This window comes from Lampris incognitus, chromosome 15, assembly GCF_029633865.1.
Source record: "Lampris incognitus isolate fLamInc1 chromosome 15, fLamInc1.hap2, whole genome shotgun sequence".
Taxonomy (NCBI): Eukaryota; Metazoa; Chordata; class Actinopteri; order Lampriformes; family Lampridae; genus Lampris; species Lampris incognitus.
Window position 1 is genome coordinate 39,833,679 of NC_079225.1, and position 16,363 is coordinate 39,850,041.

The following is a 16,363-nucleotide window of genomic DNA, read 5'->3' on the forward strand; positions in this document are numbered from 1 at the left end:
GCAAGGTCTTCATGACCAGAATTAAGTTTGAGCTTCATCAAAGTCAGTAGCAACTGATCGACTAGTGGCATAGACTGGACTGTCCAATTCGAATGATATTGTAGCTAAAACTTAGATAAGAGTGCTTCCAAAACCAGGACGGTAGCAACATCTGGTAAGCCAGTGAAATATTTTACTTTGACACGATTGGAAGATATTTGGCTGAAGGAAAAGGTCTGTTTTTGTTTCTCCAATTCTCTTTTCAATTTTTCATTCTCTCTTCTCAACATGTCAACCTCTATCTCTAGCAGCGCAACACTGTTAAAAGGGTTGTCTGAAGTACGAGGGGTGTCTGCGGTTGGGTTGTCTGAAGTACTAGGGGTGTCTGCGGTTGGGTTGTCTGAAGTACCAGGGGTGTCTGCGGTTGGGTTGTCTGAAGTACCAGGGGTGTCTGCGGTTGGGTTGTCTGAAGTACTGGGGGTGTCTGCGGTTGGGTTGTCTGAAGTACCAGGGGTGTCTGCGGTTGGGTTGTCTGAAGTATTAGGGGTGTCTGCGGTTGGGTTGTCTGAAGTACTAGGGGTGTCTGCGGTTGGGTTGTCTGAAGTACTAGGGGTGTCTGCGGTTGGGTTGTCTGAAGTACTAGGGGTCTCTGCGGTTGGGTTGTCTGAAGTACTAGGGGGCTCTGCGGTTGCAATGTCTGAATTTTGTAATTCAAGTTCATTTGTCCCTTCTTCACCACTGGGAGGGAGTGGTACTGTTTTTCTCTTCTTGTGTGGAAGGCTGAGGTGGCCTGGGAAAGTCTTCCCCTCGTTCCAAGCAAAACGTGATGGGCCAGCAGCTTTACCATTTGGAAAATGCCAACTGCACACCCTTGAGCAGGGGCTTGGTGTAAAGCCATCACGCCTGTAAAACAAAAAAAGAATGAGAGATTTAGAAATGATTGGCAATGAAAACTTGAAGCTGCATTGTAACTTATCGTCTGCCCTGGATTTGAACAATTAAAGTGGCATTCTTTAACTTTTTTCGATAAAAAATAAAGTTTATTTTGGTCAAGATTTACCACTATCTTTCACTGAAGGAGGTAACACTGTACTAATTCAGCCTATTTCCCATTCATGAAATCTTCAGCATCTGCTACAATGCCCATTTTTGTGTCTGTGTCTGGTTAGACACAGTCACAAACATGGGCATTGTAACAGATGGTGAAGGATTTGTGAATGGGAAATAGGCTAAATCAGTCCTCTGTTACCTCCTTCAGTGAAAGATAGTGGTAAATTGTGACCAAAATCAACTTTATTTTTTATCAAAAAAAGTTAAAGAATGCCACTTTAACCATCAATTATTTAAAACAAAATTTCTATTGTGTTAACATACTCTACTGTAAAGATTGTATAATGATATTATACAAACAGTCTACCATACAGATTGGGCAAGTTATATTGTATTCACATACTATACAATACAGATTTTTTTTGGGGGGGGGGGCAAATATTATAGCCTTTTCATAGCCTTTTCATAAAGGAAAGGTTACATAGTAAGGCTTTAGAATTAGATGTCAGTCTCCCTACAGAAACATTATTTTTTGTAGATATGAAGTTTCATTGTTTGATTTATATGGGAAAAGTCAGAAGTGACACTACTGTAACAAAACAGGCAGAAACAGCACATTCACCTGGACTATCTAACGTTATGTACCCCTGCTTATTCATGCATTTACTCCAAGTCTCTTTAATGATAATCCCCTTGAGATGCATCATCTCGTTTTAGATAATCATGGGCTAAGAATGCATAGAATAATGCAGTTTTCCGAGTGTGTAGCTGACATAATGCTTGCTTACAGTAACTGTATGTCTTCACAGACAGGGTTGTAGTAGTAACAACATAAGTGGCTAACCGATGCTTGTTACCCTCCACTACACTCTGATTAAAGCCTTATCGAGCAGAAAAACATATGGAAAAGCACATATATTGATCCTCGCTTGTTGAATTAGCTAAAAATCTAAATACCTGTCTAGTATGTAACGTGGATTACGGTAACAAGAGGGTAGCTACCGGTAGTAGCTAGTCTGCAGTGCAGGGTAGCTAGTCTGCACTTAGCACAAAAGTCGGCGCCAAACTTCGATTTTCAATGCATTTCTTCAATAGCAACTTACCGTATTAACTGCAGCCACCTCTTCTTATCTTTGTCTTTCGGAGGAAAGCGATAGAAAGACAGTTTGGTCTCAGTTTTACTCTCTGATCGATTTAAACAAAGGGGGACACAGCAGTGAGGCATATTGTCAACAAGTCGATGGAGCCGGAAGCAAATTCGCGCGCGCGCGCCTACGCAACAGGGACGTGCCTACGTCATAGCTTAAGACGCGAATAACTGTCCAAGCAACAACGCGTAAGGTTCTCTTTCGACTTACGTTCAGTTGCATTGGGTGAGTGGAGCGGAACACTCCCCCGGGTCACCTGAAGAGGGCGCTGTGTTGCGCAACACCCACGACACCTTTCTTTTTTCAACAGTGACGCTACTTTTTGTTTGATTCACAGAGGAAATAGTCATTCTAATGAAACGCTGGCATCTAAAAAAGCTGTTTTATGTGATATGTGTGTTATGTTTTTTTGTTGTTGTTTTTGACTGCTTCGCCTGTTGTGTTATAGAAACCTCCTCTGATACACACACACACACACACACACACACACACACACACACACACACACACACACACACACACACACACACACACACACACACACACACACACACACACCAATCATTCAAAGCATTAACCCCACTGACAGGTCAGTGAATAACACTGATTATCTCGTTACAGTGGCACCTGTCATGGGTTGGGCTATATTAGGCAGCAAGTGAGCAGTCAGTTCTTGAAGTTGATGTGTTGGAAGCAGGAAACATGGCGTAAGGATCTGAGTGCCTTGGACAAGGGCTACACGACTGAGTCAGAGCATCTCCAGAACGGCAGGTCTTGCGGGGTGTTCCTGGTATGCAGTAGTCAGTAGCTACCAAAAGTGATTCAAGTGGCTCGAGGAAGGACAACCGGTGAGCCGGCGACAAGGTCACGGACGCCCAAGGCTCATTGATGCACACGGGGAGCAAAGGCTAGCCCGTTTGGTCCGGTCCCACAGAAGAGCTACTGTAGCTCAAATTACTGAAAAGGTTAATGCTGGCTATGATAGACAGGTGTCAGAACACACGGTGCATCACAGCTTGCTGCGTATGGAGCTGTATAGCTGCAGACCGGTCGGAGTGCCCATGATGACCCCTGTCCACGGACGAAAACACCTACGACGGGCACGTGAGCATCAGAACTGGACCATGGAGCAATGGAAGAAGGTGGCCCGGTCTGATGGTCCCCTTTCTTTTACATCATGCGGATGGTCAGATGCGTGTGCGTCATTCACCTGGGGAAGAGATGGCACCAGGATGCACTATGGGTAAGAAGGCAAGCCGGTGGAGGCAGTGTAATGCTATGTTCTGCTGGGTTGGCTGAAGAGGACACATGAATGCCAGCGCCCAAGCATTCATGTGGATGTTACTTTGACGTGTACCACCCCCCTAAACATCGCTGCCGACCAGGTACACCCCTTCATGGCAACGGTATTCCCTAATGGCAGTGGCCTCTTTCAGCAGGATGATGCCCACTGCCACACTGCACACATTGTTCAGGAAGGGTTTGAGGAACATGACAAAGAGTCCAAGGTGTTGCCTTGGCCTCCAAATTCCACAGATCTCAATCTGATCGAGCATCCGTGGGATGTGCTGGAAAAACAAGTCTGATCCATGGAGGCCCCACCTCGCAACTTGCAGGACTTAGAGGATCTGCTGCGAACATCTTGGTGCCAGATACCAGAGCACACCTTCAGTGGTCTTGTGGAGTCCATGCCTCGATGGGTCAGAGCTGTTTTGGCGGCATGAGGGGGACCTACACAAGATTAGGCAGGTGGTTTTAATGTTTTGGCTGATCTGTGTAATATATATATACACACACACACATAATTATATATATCACACAACTGAATTTTGTTCTTAAAAACGTCTGCTTGTGTTGGAAATATGCTTTTTTTTGTGCAATTTTTTCCTCACCCAACACAACTCAAGTAAGCTCTATAGAAAACACCGCATTTTCCAACAACCTCAAACTAAACGTAAAACCCCAATTTTGGACTCAGCAAGCTTAACATTTAAATCTAGCAAACTTAAAACTTAACATTTGAGATACAAATTTAATCTCGGGCATTAAATAAAAAAAAAAAATCAAATAAAAAAACCCTAACCTATTAAATCTTCATGCAAGCGAAGCCTTACGAGGGGCAACTGCACGGAACAACACACTGCAACCCAATTAAGAGCTATTCTTAGGTGTCATATTTATTCCTGCATTAATGAGCAAACGCCCGTGTCTAAAGGTGTCATATATTGCACCATTCTGCACATCTGAAATGCTTAAAGTTATCTAGTGAGAGACTTTAAACAGATGGTAAAACCCATCCATCTACAGGTTCCAGTGTTTACATGCCTGTGTCTGGGCGAAGGCTGGCATGACTGCCTCCAAAGTATTGTACACAATGTCCCTCACTTACATACAGCTGCTTTAACAGGATATACGGCTCTATATACGGACCGGAAGAGAGCAAAAGGTGCATGTGAACACACTTCAACAGCTTGTCTGGAAAGTGCAAGAGAGACAGATAAAATGCAACAAGTAGAAACGAAGCCTTAGGATTATTGTTAAGCACCTTCTGTTTTGGTGGTCTACGCTACATATGGAGGAGCCCCGGCACACATTCCAGTATTTCCTCGACTCATCCTGGCCTTGAGAAGCTCCGCTCGTATTCAATTAACTGGCCCATACATCCGCTGCACTCAAATGGACCCCTCTTGAGGCGCGTGCAAGTTTCTTCAAACTTATTTCACATCGAGGTGACTGAAAAGCCACCGACCGAGTCGGAACGGAAAACACTTCAGACATTGTTAACAAGGTAAGAAATGACTACTTTTTTTATTACATTCAATGGAAGTACAGTACACTGAAATTGCACATTTTCACCAGATATAGCAGCATTCTGACTGGCAATTGGACTAATCAATAGGCACATACGAAACATTTAAATAGAAATACAAACATTCAAAAGTGTTGCGGCCCGTTTTCTGACCATATCGAGATTCCATCGAAGCAGGTAATTTACATGCCTTGTAAAACAAATCCTACGCGGCTAAGACAAAAGCCATCGTACGCACACGGCGTACGGTTTCAGTGGCATGGACGAGTGGTCAGATGAATAAACCCCCCCCAACGGCAGTGAAGTAAAATGGCTGTCCTCTTCGGGCCAGTGTCAAACCACAGAGCGGTGTTCCCCGCACACGTACACAGCGCTCGGCTGTATCCGCCGCTTGGTGTTGCCCGGCAGCTGGGGGAGAAACTTGAAGTATTTGGGCATAAGGTCGAGGCAGGCATCGCGGAACTTCTTTATCCGCCAGTAGTAGATAAGGGGGTTGAGGGCTGACTTGAGGTAGCTCAGCCAAAGCAGCCAGGCGCTAATCTGGAAAAAATTGTCCTTGTGGTAGAAGCTGCTACTAAAAGTAGTCACCAGGCTGTAGGCGGTGAAGGGCGCCCAGCACACAGTGAACACGGAGAAGAGGATGAGGATGGTGGTGAAGGCCCGCGTCTTGAAGCTCATGTCTACGTTCATCTGGAAGGGCCTCTGGAGGCTCATCAGCCCCAGCTTGCTGGCCTGGCTCAGACAGATGCTGTCCGGGTGGCTGTGGATGCGAATGGCATTGTGCCGGATGGTGTTCAGGATCCCCATGAAGGTGTACAGCATGACCATGAACGGGACGAAGAAGAAGACCAGCATCAGTATCACCACGTAGGCGTGATAATCCGGTTCTCTGCTGTAGCCGAACACACACTGCGGGGCCCTGGAAGGGATCTGTAGGGAAGGGTAGCCTACGGCCAGCGGGAAAGAGAAAACGAACGCGAGTCCCCAAGTGATCACGATGAGCACTTTGGCTCTGTGTGGGCTCAGTTTGTCTTGTTTCTGGACGATAATCAGGAAGCGGTCTATGCTTATTATGAGCAGGACGGCCACGCCCTCGATCACGAAGAGCCAAAACAGCATGGCCGACACACGACAAAACACATCCCCGAAAATCCAGTGGGTGGTAACCACGGTGACCAGGGCGAAGGGCATGTTCAGGATGGCCAGCATCATGTCGGCGAACGCCAGGCTCGCCAGGAGGATGTTGATGGCGGATCGCATGGCCGATCTCTGGTAGACCATTAGGCACACCACAATGTTTCCCAGGAGGGCCACCAGCAGGATGGCGACCATGACAACGCAGAAAAACACCCGTAGAGGTAGGCCGACGCCCTGCAGGCTCTCCGGGGCCGCCGCTGTCGGAGTGACTGGCTCTGGAGGTACGCGGGACATGTGGGAGGTGTTTGCCATGGAGATGTTCTCCATCGCTAGCCTCCCCCGTGGCTGCGGCTCGGAAAAGTTCAGCAGCCCCACGATAACACAACAGAGGCTGACGTCGGTCCCTCCTGCCTCTGCAAGGGGAGCGACAGCGGAGCGAACCATTCTTCCCAGGGGTGAACAGGCATCATGGCTGCCGCCCTCACAGGAAACATGATGCCTTGGATGTAGGTGGCTCAACTGAACACAACGGCATCGGTGTGACCCTAAGAAAAAGACACAGATCTCTAATGAATTCCAAGAGTGCACCACAATAGCTGGCTTCAGTATCACACACTATTTCTCCTCCGCTAAAGAATACTTTAAATTGTTTGTCTCACCCTTGACTTTGACAAAGTAAAAGCCATTGTGGTTAACATTTCCCAGGGGGAAATTCTGAGAGAAAAGTAACAAGTCAAGACAAAACCATTTTCAACAAATTTTCTCCGAGGCTGGTGATGGAAAAATATAGTGAACCAGTATGATGGGAGTAGATGCAGAAAGGTCTACACCAATACAGGTATGGCCTAAATTCCATACGCCCACAAGCTCTCTGCCACATCGAACCCCTTCTTTAAAAAACGTAAATGTCACCTGAACTACTGGTCTACGGTTTATTTCACGCCGAATGAACGACGCACTTAATGACGCAATTCTCTCCGCGGACCAATTAACGTCACGCCATTTTACGGCATTTGAATTTGCATTGCGGTCGTTTACTGATCCTAGACACACAAAATGTGCTGTGTGGTCCATTACGGTAACAGGAGCGCAACCCCATCCAGTCAGTTTACTCCACAATATGTCATTATAAAACGCACGAAAACTGACAGGAATTATTATAGTGTGATTAAGGTTAAAACCTAAAGCAATTCATTACACCGTTTTTCCCCCCAATTACACAGCAGCCCACTCCACTTGATAATAAATATGTTTTACTGTTGCTTGCCCCCGCGGTGCAGTCACTGTTGGCCAGCGAAGATCCATTACTCAAAGGCTTCAAATGTAACTCCAATAAAAACCATCGGCCTACTCTCTGACAGGAATATGATTACAAATCCCATTTAAGTGAATCCTCTTAAATCTTTCCACTGACCAACAGCCAATGTTCAGCTGGGGACAAGTCAATAATGCCATAAAAAGAAAAGAAAAAAAGCCCTTATCACTTGTATAAACATTACGGGCGGTTATTTCAGACTGGCCGGTGTCTTTAACAATGGCTCAGCCGTCGAATAACAAATCCTCTGGTTTTAAAAAGAGCCCGTGCGTCCTTAGAGGGACGCATTTTCAACAAATGCTTTTTTTTTTTAAACGTGCATTTCCATTTTTAAGCCCAGCACGTGGGTGTGAAAACTGTGTAAACTAATTATAAGCAATTATATGCAGAGCACTGACAAAAAAAAAAAAGAGTAAGTCGACGCTTCCTGCATCAATGCCAGTTATTAAAGCGCAGGTTGGCTGCTATTCTGATACCTTGTTAAGTGGTGTTAAATAAATAAGACCAGGGATAATCATTACGGGATGTCACCGAGACTCTGAAAACGAGGGAGAGGAAAGGCCGCATGAAATGAGATGCCGAGCTGACGACGACGAAAGCTTCCAGTACTGTGGTTTGTTCATATTCCTTCATATGATGGCAGTTGTCCGCAGCAGTTTCTCTCCTCCTTTTCACAGTGTGAACAAATAAATAAAAAGCTGTCCATCCTTTTGTTTCTCTCTCCCTGCACCTTTTACCTCCGACACCTACGTTTCACACCACCAAGACACTGCTTTCGCTACATATTCCCTGCAAAGATCTTCGCCACACGACGGGGAAGGTAACGGGTGCAGGGTGACCTAAAAGTAATTGTTTTTTTTGTTTTCCTCCACCAAATGAAGCCTTCATTTTCATTTAAGTGCCCCTTTCAACTGACAACGTATTTAACTAAAACAGTTAAAGATGCCATAAAAAGCAATCACTACGCGGTGTTTATTGCTTCTGTGGCATGCAATATTTTGCAAATAGAAATCTGCATGGGTAACTTAAATATGTACCAAAAATACAACAATTACCCAAAAGACTTTGCTCAATTGGTTGCTGGCTAAATCTTTGCTCAGTGTTTAGGTGACACGAGAATAAAGCATGATAATAGGGCTTTCGGTTGTCCAAGCAGCGAGGTAAAGCTGTGGTGAAAGAAACGGGTAACGGAGTAGCCCACCTGAGGACCTGAAAGAACACAAATGGGGGTCAAACATGCAGCAGAAGGACGGTGTGACAGGAAAACTGCAGTGTGGAACTGAGGGATGAGGAAGTTTGAAAGTTTTTCATCTGCATCTCGTTGACACCGGTTTCTATTCTAATCCCAATGTGTAGTTGGATAAAACCTGATAGTTTAAGGTTACTTTAACAATTTGGCAACTTGTGGGCTACCTCGTCTACTTCACTGTACGAAGTTGGTTATGGATCACCTGGGCACACAGATGGACCACGAGAGACAGATACTGTAGATGCACAGACAGACAGGTAGATGGATAGCATGGACAACGAGAGACATACTGTAGGTATACAGACAGACAGGTAGATGGATAGCAGATGGACAACGAGAGACAGATACTGTAGGTATACAGACAGACAGGTAGATGGATACGAGATGGACAACGAGAGACAGATACTGTAGATGCACAGACAGACAGGTAGATGGATAGCATGGACAATGAGAGACATACTGTAGGTATACAGACAGACGGGTAGATGGATAGCAGATGGACAATGAGAGACAGATACTGTAGGTATACAGACAGACGGGTAGATGGATAGCAGATGGACAACGACAGACAGATACTGTAGGTATACAGACAGACAGGTAGATGGATAGCAGATGGACAACGAGAGACAGACACTGTAGGTATACAGACAGACGGGTAGATGGATAGCAGATGGACAACGAGAGACAGATACTGTAGGTATACAGACAGACAGATAGATGGATAGCGATGGACAACGAGAGACAGATACTGTAGGTATACAGACAGACGGGTAGATGGACAGCAGATGGACAACGAGAGACAGATACTGTAGGTATACAGACAGACAGGTAGATGGATAGCGATGGACAACGAGAGACAGATACTGTAGGTATACAGACAGACGGATAGATGGATAGCAGATGGACAACGAGAGACAGAGACAGACGGGTAGATGGATAGCGATGGACAACGAGAGACAGATACTGTAGGTATACAGACAGACAGGTAGATGGATAGCAGATGGACAACGAGACAGATACTGTAGGTATACAGACAGACGGGTAGATGGAAAGCAGATGGACGAGAGACAGATACTGTAGGTATACAGACAGACAGGTAGATGGATAGCAGATGGACAACGAGAGACAGATACTGTAGTTATACAGACAGACAGGTAGATGGATAGCAGATGGACAACGAGAGACAGATACTGTAGGTATACAGACAGACAGGTAGATGGATAGCAGATGGACAACGACAGACAGATACTGTAGGTATACAGACAGACAGGTAGATGGATAGGAGATGGACAACGAGAGACAGATACTGTAGGTATACAGACAGACATGTAGATGGATAGGAGATGGACAACGAGAGACAGATACTGTAGGTATACAGACAGACAGGTAGATGGATAGCAGATGGACAACGACAGACAGATACTGTAGGTATACAGACAGACAGGTAGATGGACGAGAGACAGATACTGTAGGTATACAGACAGACGGGTAGATGGATAGCAGATGGACGAGAGACAGATACTGTAGGTATACAGACAGACAGGTAGATGGATAGCGGATGGATAACGAGAGACAGATACTGTAGGTATACAGACAGACAGATAGATGGATAGCAGATGGACAACGAGAGGCAGATACTGTAGGTATACAGACAGACAGGTAGATGGACGAGAGACAGATACTGTAGGTATACAGACAGACGGGTAGATGGATAGCAGATGGACGAGAGACAGATACTGTAGGTATACAGACAGACAGCAGATGGACGAGAGACAGATACTGTAGGTATACAGACAGACAGGTAGATAGATAGCAGATGGACGAGAGACAGATACTGTAGGTATACAGACAGACAGGTAGATGGATAGCAGAGTAAACCACCTTAGCCAAGTGCTTATCCAGTACGACACCTCATGAACAGATACAGTAAAACACATTTTCAGTCAAGACAAAAACCGAGATATCTGTGTGTGTGTGTGTGTGTGTGTGTGTGGGAGAGGGGGGTTGTTTCTTCAGTACAGTTGTAGCCTACTAAAATAAACACTTATTTAACTCATTAAGAAACACTAATGCGGGCAACAACTAAACTGTCCTTGACCACAAAGCTTACTCCACTAGAGACCACCGGCTCCAGGACCCTGTGGGGGGGGGGGGGGGTTTGGTGGATGTGATTTGTGCGTTTCCTGCTGAAACTTCGCGTCAGTCTTCCACACGGACGCCCTGGAGACCGAGATTAACGAAGGACCGGGTCGCTTCTGGTAGCAAAGGAGGACATATTTGGGGGGTGTTTTTGAAGATAGAAGCACCTGCCAAAAGCACGTCAGCTGGTGTCGAGATTTACCCCACAGCGCAAAGACTACCGCTTGGGGTGCCCCCTTGATTTCCAGTAGGCCAGCGATGAGCCGGGCTTTAAGCGCAGCAGTTAGCCGGACCGCTTTTTCCCAACGGGCACCTACGGGACATTTTTTTAAAAAAAAAACCCGTTAGTGGTTTAAAGACCGGAAATCCCTTGAGATGCGGTTTTGGGTCGAGACACGTTCACTTCGACCGAAGTGGTTGTGAAGAGGCAAAAAGCAGGCCTACTATACGTCTATACGGAGTTCGCCGTGTTTCTCTATGGGGAAACAAGAACGGTGGATGTTTTTTCAGATAAAAAAACAAACAAAAAAAACCCCACCAAGTTTGATATTTAACTAGTATTTCGGTGAGATAGTGAATTTATTTTTTAAAACTGTAATTTCAAACCGTTTCCATCCGCGGTTACCTTCCTCATCCTCACAGCAGCTGGATCTTCAGTTCGCCGGACGCCGCATCTCGCGAGCCGCGACAAGCCTCCTCCTCCTCCTCCTCCTCACGCGCAGCCGCGCGCCTTATTGTTCAACCGCAGTTGAAATGTAACTCAGCGCTGCCTGACGACCGTTAAGGACGGCGCTGAAAGACGTGGGGGGGGGGGCGAACCCGCACGGTTCGTCTTGCACCATTCTGGCTTTGTTTCCACGGGAGAAGCGCGCCCAAAAAAAATAAAATTAAAATAAAATAAAAAATAACCGAGCACCGACTCACTTGCACGCTGCCTCCGACACGTTAAATCCGCACATCAGGCACGATGCCCGGCTTACGAACCACTTTCGCTTATCGGTAGGCTCGTTAATGACTGACACCCGCAGGAGCCAGTAGAACGGCCAGTTGTGGGTTTCCTCCGAGGGACGCGCCCATTTCCCGCGCCCTCCAATAGAAGCCGACTTGGCAGCGAGAGGGGGCGGTCCTTCTGCGGTGGGAATGGCCGCCCCGGGAGCATGTGCAGAGGAAAAGGTCAGAAAAGATGGCCAACCCCCCCCCAAAAAAAACATTCATTATTGAACGTTGATTGCTTGGATTGATTTGGAAACCGATTGATTGAACACTGACTGGACATTAGCGCTGCCATGCGTAAGAGTTGGTGCTGCGTGGTTGTGTTATTAAGGCGATGCCAGTTCAGCATCACGACCCCATGGGATCAGCCAGGGCCCAGGAACCTTTATTAACTTTTGACAAGTGGGGCCTATTAAAGATTCATGATATCAATTGACTGAGAGAGGGGGAGAGAGAGGGAGAGAGAGAGGGGGAGAGAGAAGCAACAAAAAAAAACAACCATGTCTGTTTAGGGCATTACAGACACTGTTAGCTGCAGCATTCCGGTGTGAGGTGGCAAGTCTCTCGGTTAAAGAGCATCACATTAATGATTCAGAATATTTATCTATTAAGAGGCGTCGCTTGAAGTGTGACTGAGATATGTGTCCAGCACGCAGCATCGACATTTCTCTTGGGGGCAAAGCATATGCAACAAATGAGACGCGCTACACAGAAGGGCCGTAATGAAGTCCTTTATTAAAAAAAAAAACAAAACAAATAGTTGTGCGTCTACGCAGCAAAATGCAGTAATTCTCAAGAGAGAAAGGTTTATGTGCCGTTACCTAGAGATATCGTCTTGTTTTGGCCTGCAGGCGCATTAATGCCAACAGTGACGTGCAAGACAAATGAGGTATTCTCTTCGAGTGGCGTGTTGTATTTTTCACTCCAAATGAAGTGCATTATGCAATTAAATCAACATTCCTGTCCAACTTGACTGATGATAGCCAGTTATGCAGTTTCTATATATTTGGTGTGAAAGCAACCAACTCGTTCAAATGAGAAGACAGATGCTAGAGAAGAAAAATGGCTTAAAAGGGGATAGCTAGTGGAGAGAGTGAACACTGAGAAAGTGACAATAAATTAACTAGTGTCAGTCCTTCCACATTAGCTGGAAGGATTTTACATGAGTAAAATAACTGTTTCCCCTTTGTGAAAGAAGTCAGAGTTTCCTTTAATATTTTGCTTATGGTGGATGTTATCGATGTTGAAGCCAACTGGTGCATCTTTCAAAAAGGCGTGCGTGTTTTCAGGATAACAAGTACTAATTGTTCCACTTAAGATGGTAAAATCTAAATGGAGTGCAAATGAAATTTGGTACATAGTCATCAGAAATAATGCACAGATTATCTGTCTAAATCAATGATCAAACAAACATGCCAAGGTTGACAGCTTGACAGTTTGATGTAACTGAAAAAAATGACTAGTCATAACTCAGAATATTATCAATGTCTTCATTTTACAGCTTGATTTCAAAATACAACCTTGAAAGCACACAAATGTATTCACATGAATAAATACATGATATAATTATTTGAATGATAAATGCCTATAATCGGGAATACTGTCATTAAGAACCCTTTATCTGCTTGCCACGGTCAGTATTGGGCGGTAAAATTGTAATATTGAAGGGAATGAAGAATTCGACGAGGGCCTTTGTGTCTTTCAAATCCAGGGAATACTCCTCGGCAATCTTCTCCGCCGTCCATGCCTTAGGTTCACGCTTGTGACTGTTGAGGGCTTTGAGAGCCTCTACAAGAGACAGCTTGCCTTTAGGAACGTCTGTAATCTCCACAAGGCCATAACGGTTAACAGGTAAAGTGAACTTCAGCGGCCTGCGCTCCTCTTCCTTCTGTACGGCCACTTGTTTTGGTGCCTGCATAGATATTACAACAAAGTAGTGAAGATCAAGCATTAGCCACAGTATGACGATATCGATAGCTAAGTCTGCATTAAAGATGCTATAATGTGAGAAATGTAAGACATTTGTTGAACTCCCCTCTTCCATCATAACTAGCCGTAGCTAAGATGCATCTGATGTCTTGGAGACTCAAGAGAGAACAGAAAAACCTTTTTTAACTATCAAATTACCACTATAGATTTTTCCCCAAAACAGTGCTGTTTGAGATTTCATTATTCTTGCAGGATCAGCAATTAGTCCAAGCTTAGCAATTACAGGCGAGCATGTTGTTTAGTGATTTAAGACTAACTGCAAGTCTCCCAAGTTTGTGCATCCCTAAAACACAAGTTCATAACTCAAAACCAACCCACAGTATAGTGCAGCAGTTCTGCAACTGGTCCACATCTTACTTTTCAAAACATTGTGCTGCTTTTAAATGATCCCTACTTAACTGGATACAGCCAGACCTTACCATGTAGAGTTACTATTGTCAACAACTCTTGAGTAAAGATGCTAATGCAGTTTCAAAAATACATGTACATGACTTCAGGAAGTAATGATAGTCAGCGTGTTAGATCTGTATTAGATGCTTACATGCCTTTGCTCATATGCTCTCCTTAAAAGGCAGAAAAGTCCCATTTATATATATATATATATATATATATATACACACACACACACACACACACACGTAATATTCCGCTCCTCATTTGTTGAGCACTTTTATCAGCACCATTGATGATTTCCAGGGGGGGGGGCGATATACACACACACACACACACACACACTCTAACCTTAAACGGTACTGCTCCAATTTCACAGATACTGAAATAACACTGAATCTTAAATGGGGCTTTTGTACCTTTAAGGAGAGCATATAAGCCAAGGTATGTAAGCATCCAATGCAAGGATCTAATATGGCTGTGCACCCTTGTAATTACAGTATTGGGGTTAGGTGGGCAATAACAAACATGGTAAGGGTTTATCCCTCTTCCTATTGCATTTAGATTGGGCATACATACAATTATTCTGATTATAATAAGGCCAAGGCATACAAAATGTTCATTGATAACTGGTCACAGAGAAGACTGAATTTACCCTTTAACCTCGCCGAGATGAGTCAAGTGAAACTTTGCAATCACATTACATTCTCCAGCAGAGGAACAGAGTCGCTCGTCATCACCAGAAAACAAGAATTGTTACCAGTGCACAACACCCTCTACTTTACGGGTCACATTTCCAGTGTTTAGCACCACACCTCATGTTGTGTTTGGTACATGGATAACCATAATATTGGGCTTTACATACGGCTGCAAACGCTGAACAGCACGCAATAAGGACCCGGCAACAGGTGACCAGACATGTCTGCGAATGTTCTCATTCATCCGGGTCATGGTTATCCAAAGGAGTTGAATCAAGTGCAACTGGACTGGGTATATATACCCAGTCCAGTTGCACTTGATTCAACTCCAACTGGACTTGATATATATACCCAGTCCAGTTGGAGTTGAATCAAGTGCAACTGGACTTGGTATATATATATCAAGTCCAGTTGGAGTTGAATCAAGTGCAACTGGACTGGGTATATATATCAAGTCCAGTTGGAGTTGAATCAAGTGCAACTGGATTTGGTATATATATCAAATCCAGTATACCAAGTCCAGTTGCACTTGATTCAACTCCTTTGCACGGTGATCAGACATCTGACCCTACCTGCCCTGTAGTCCTAATAAGAGCTACTGCGCATGCGAGGGTTAGCGCTATATAAATGTGATGATGATGATGATGATGATGATGATGATGGTGATTACATTCTACATGCAGTTACATGTAATATGCGCTCTGGTTGGACGTTCCAACATGGCGGGACAAGTCGACCGCTAGAGAGGTAAGCAGGCAAATCCAAACCTGACCTCTGATGGCAGGGGATCTGTCGACTCCACGTACACCGTCTTCAGAAACGACAGCAGCGGGTCGTTTCTCTGATGAATAGAAACCGGATCTAAAAAAAACACACACACACACACAGGAAGAGTTTGGACGCTGCGTTATAGGGTGTCCAGCGTGTACGCCTCGGTCCTCGGAGCCAGCCTGAGATGACCCCCCCCCCCCCGCAGCGCCGGTCCACAATCAAAATGCCTCCAGGACGTCCCCACTCACCTTCCGCCGAGCTGCTGACCGGCTCCGGGACGTTGACTTTGTGCCGCGGCGCTGCCGACGGCTTTTCCTTCGATATCTCACGATAGACGCGGTTTTCTAGGTTGAAACTCCTCAACGCGCGCGCGACTCGCGCCCCCATATTCGACATGTTACAGAACTTCGGCGGCGATAAAAGATGACTCGATTTCCGGTGGCGTTGCAAAAAAAAAGGGGGGGGAGGGAACTACAGCGCCGCCACGTGTCCGGAGGACCTTATCCGCCGCGTCGTCACGCAGAACCAGCGTGCAAGGGTTACTTCGCCGCCGACAGGTGGCAGCATTTGCTATTTCTCCCGCTCAGGTAAGGGGGGGTTTCGACCCGTGTGATTTCAACGGGGTGGTATGTTAGTTTACTCAGGGTCCGGTTTCATCTTCGCATGGTTAGCCGTCAGAAACCAAGCGGGTGTCCT

General features: G+C 45.5%; 2 protein-coding genes across 3 annotated transcripts; both read right to left on the bottom strand.

Annotated features, from left to right (window-relative positions):
* Positions 1-5,009: 5,009 nt before the first annotated feature.
* Positions 5,010-11,780, bottom strand: gpr63 (G protein-coupled receptor 63). 2 transcript variants are annotated; one of them, XM_056294949.1, is made up of 2 exons: positions 11,452-11,780; positions 5,010-6,668 (listed from the first exon to the last, which is right to left on the bottom strand). In XM_056294949.1, exon 2 carries the CDS (start codon positions 6,565-6,567, stop codon positions 5,320-5,322), a length of 1,248 nt encoding a protein of 415 aa, XP_056150924.1. In that variant the 5' UTR covers positions 6,568-6,668; positions 11,452-11,780; the 3' UTR covers positions 5,010-5,319. The 2 variants fall into 2 exon arrangements, with proteins under 2 accessions (XP_056150924.1, XP_056150925.1); XM_056294950.1 differs by having other exon boundaries at positions 11,751-11,762.
* A 760-nt stretch (positions 11,781-12,540) lies between these two features.
* ndufaf4 (NADH:ubiquinone oxidoreductase complex assembly factor 4) lies at positions 12,541-16,099 on the bottom strand. The gene is made up of 3 exons (XM_056294929.1): positions 15,916-16,099; positions 15,669-15,757; positions 12,541-13,731 (listed from the first exon to the last, which is right to left on the bottom strand). The coding sequence occupies exons 1-3, from the start codon at positions 16,061-16,063 to the stop codon at positions 13,426-13,428; spliced, it is 543 nt and encodes a 180-aa protein (XP_056150904.1). The 5' UTR covers positions 16,064-16,099; the 3' UTR covers positions 12,541-13,425.
* Positions 16,100-16,363: the final 264 nt, after the last annotated feature.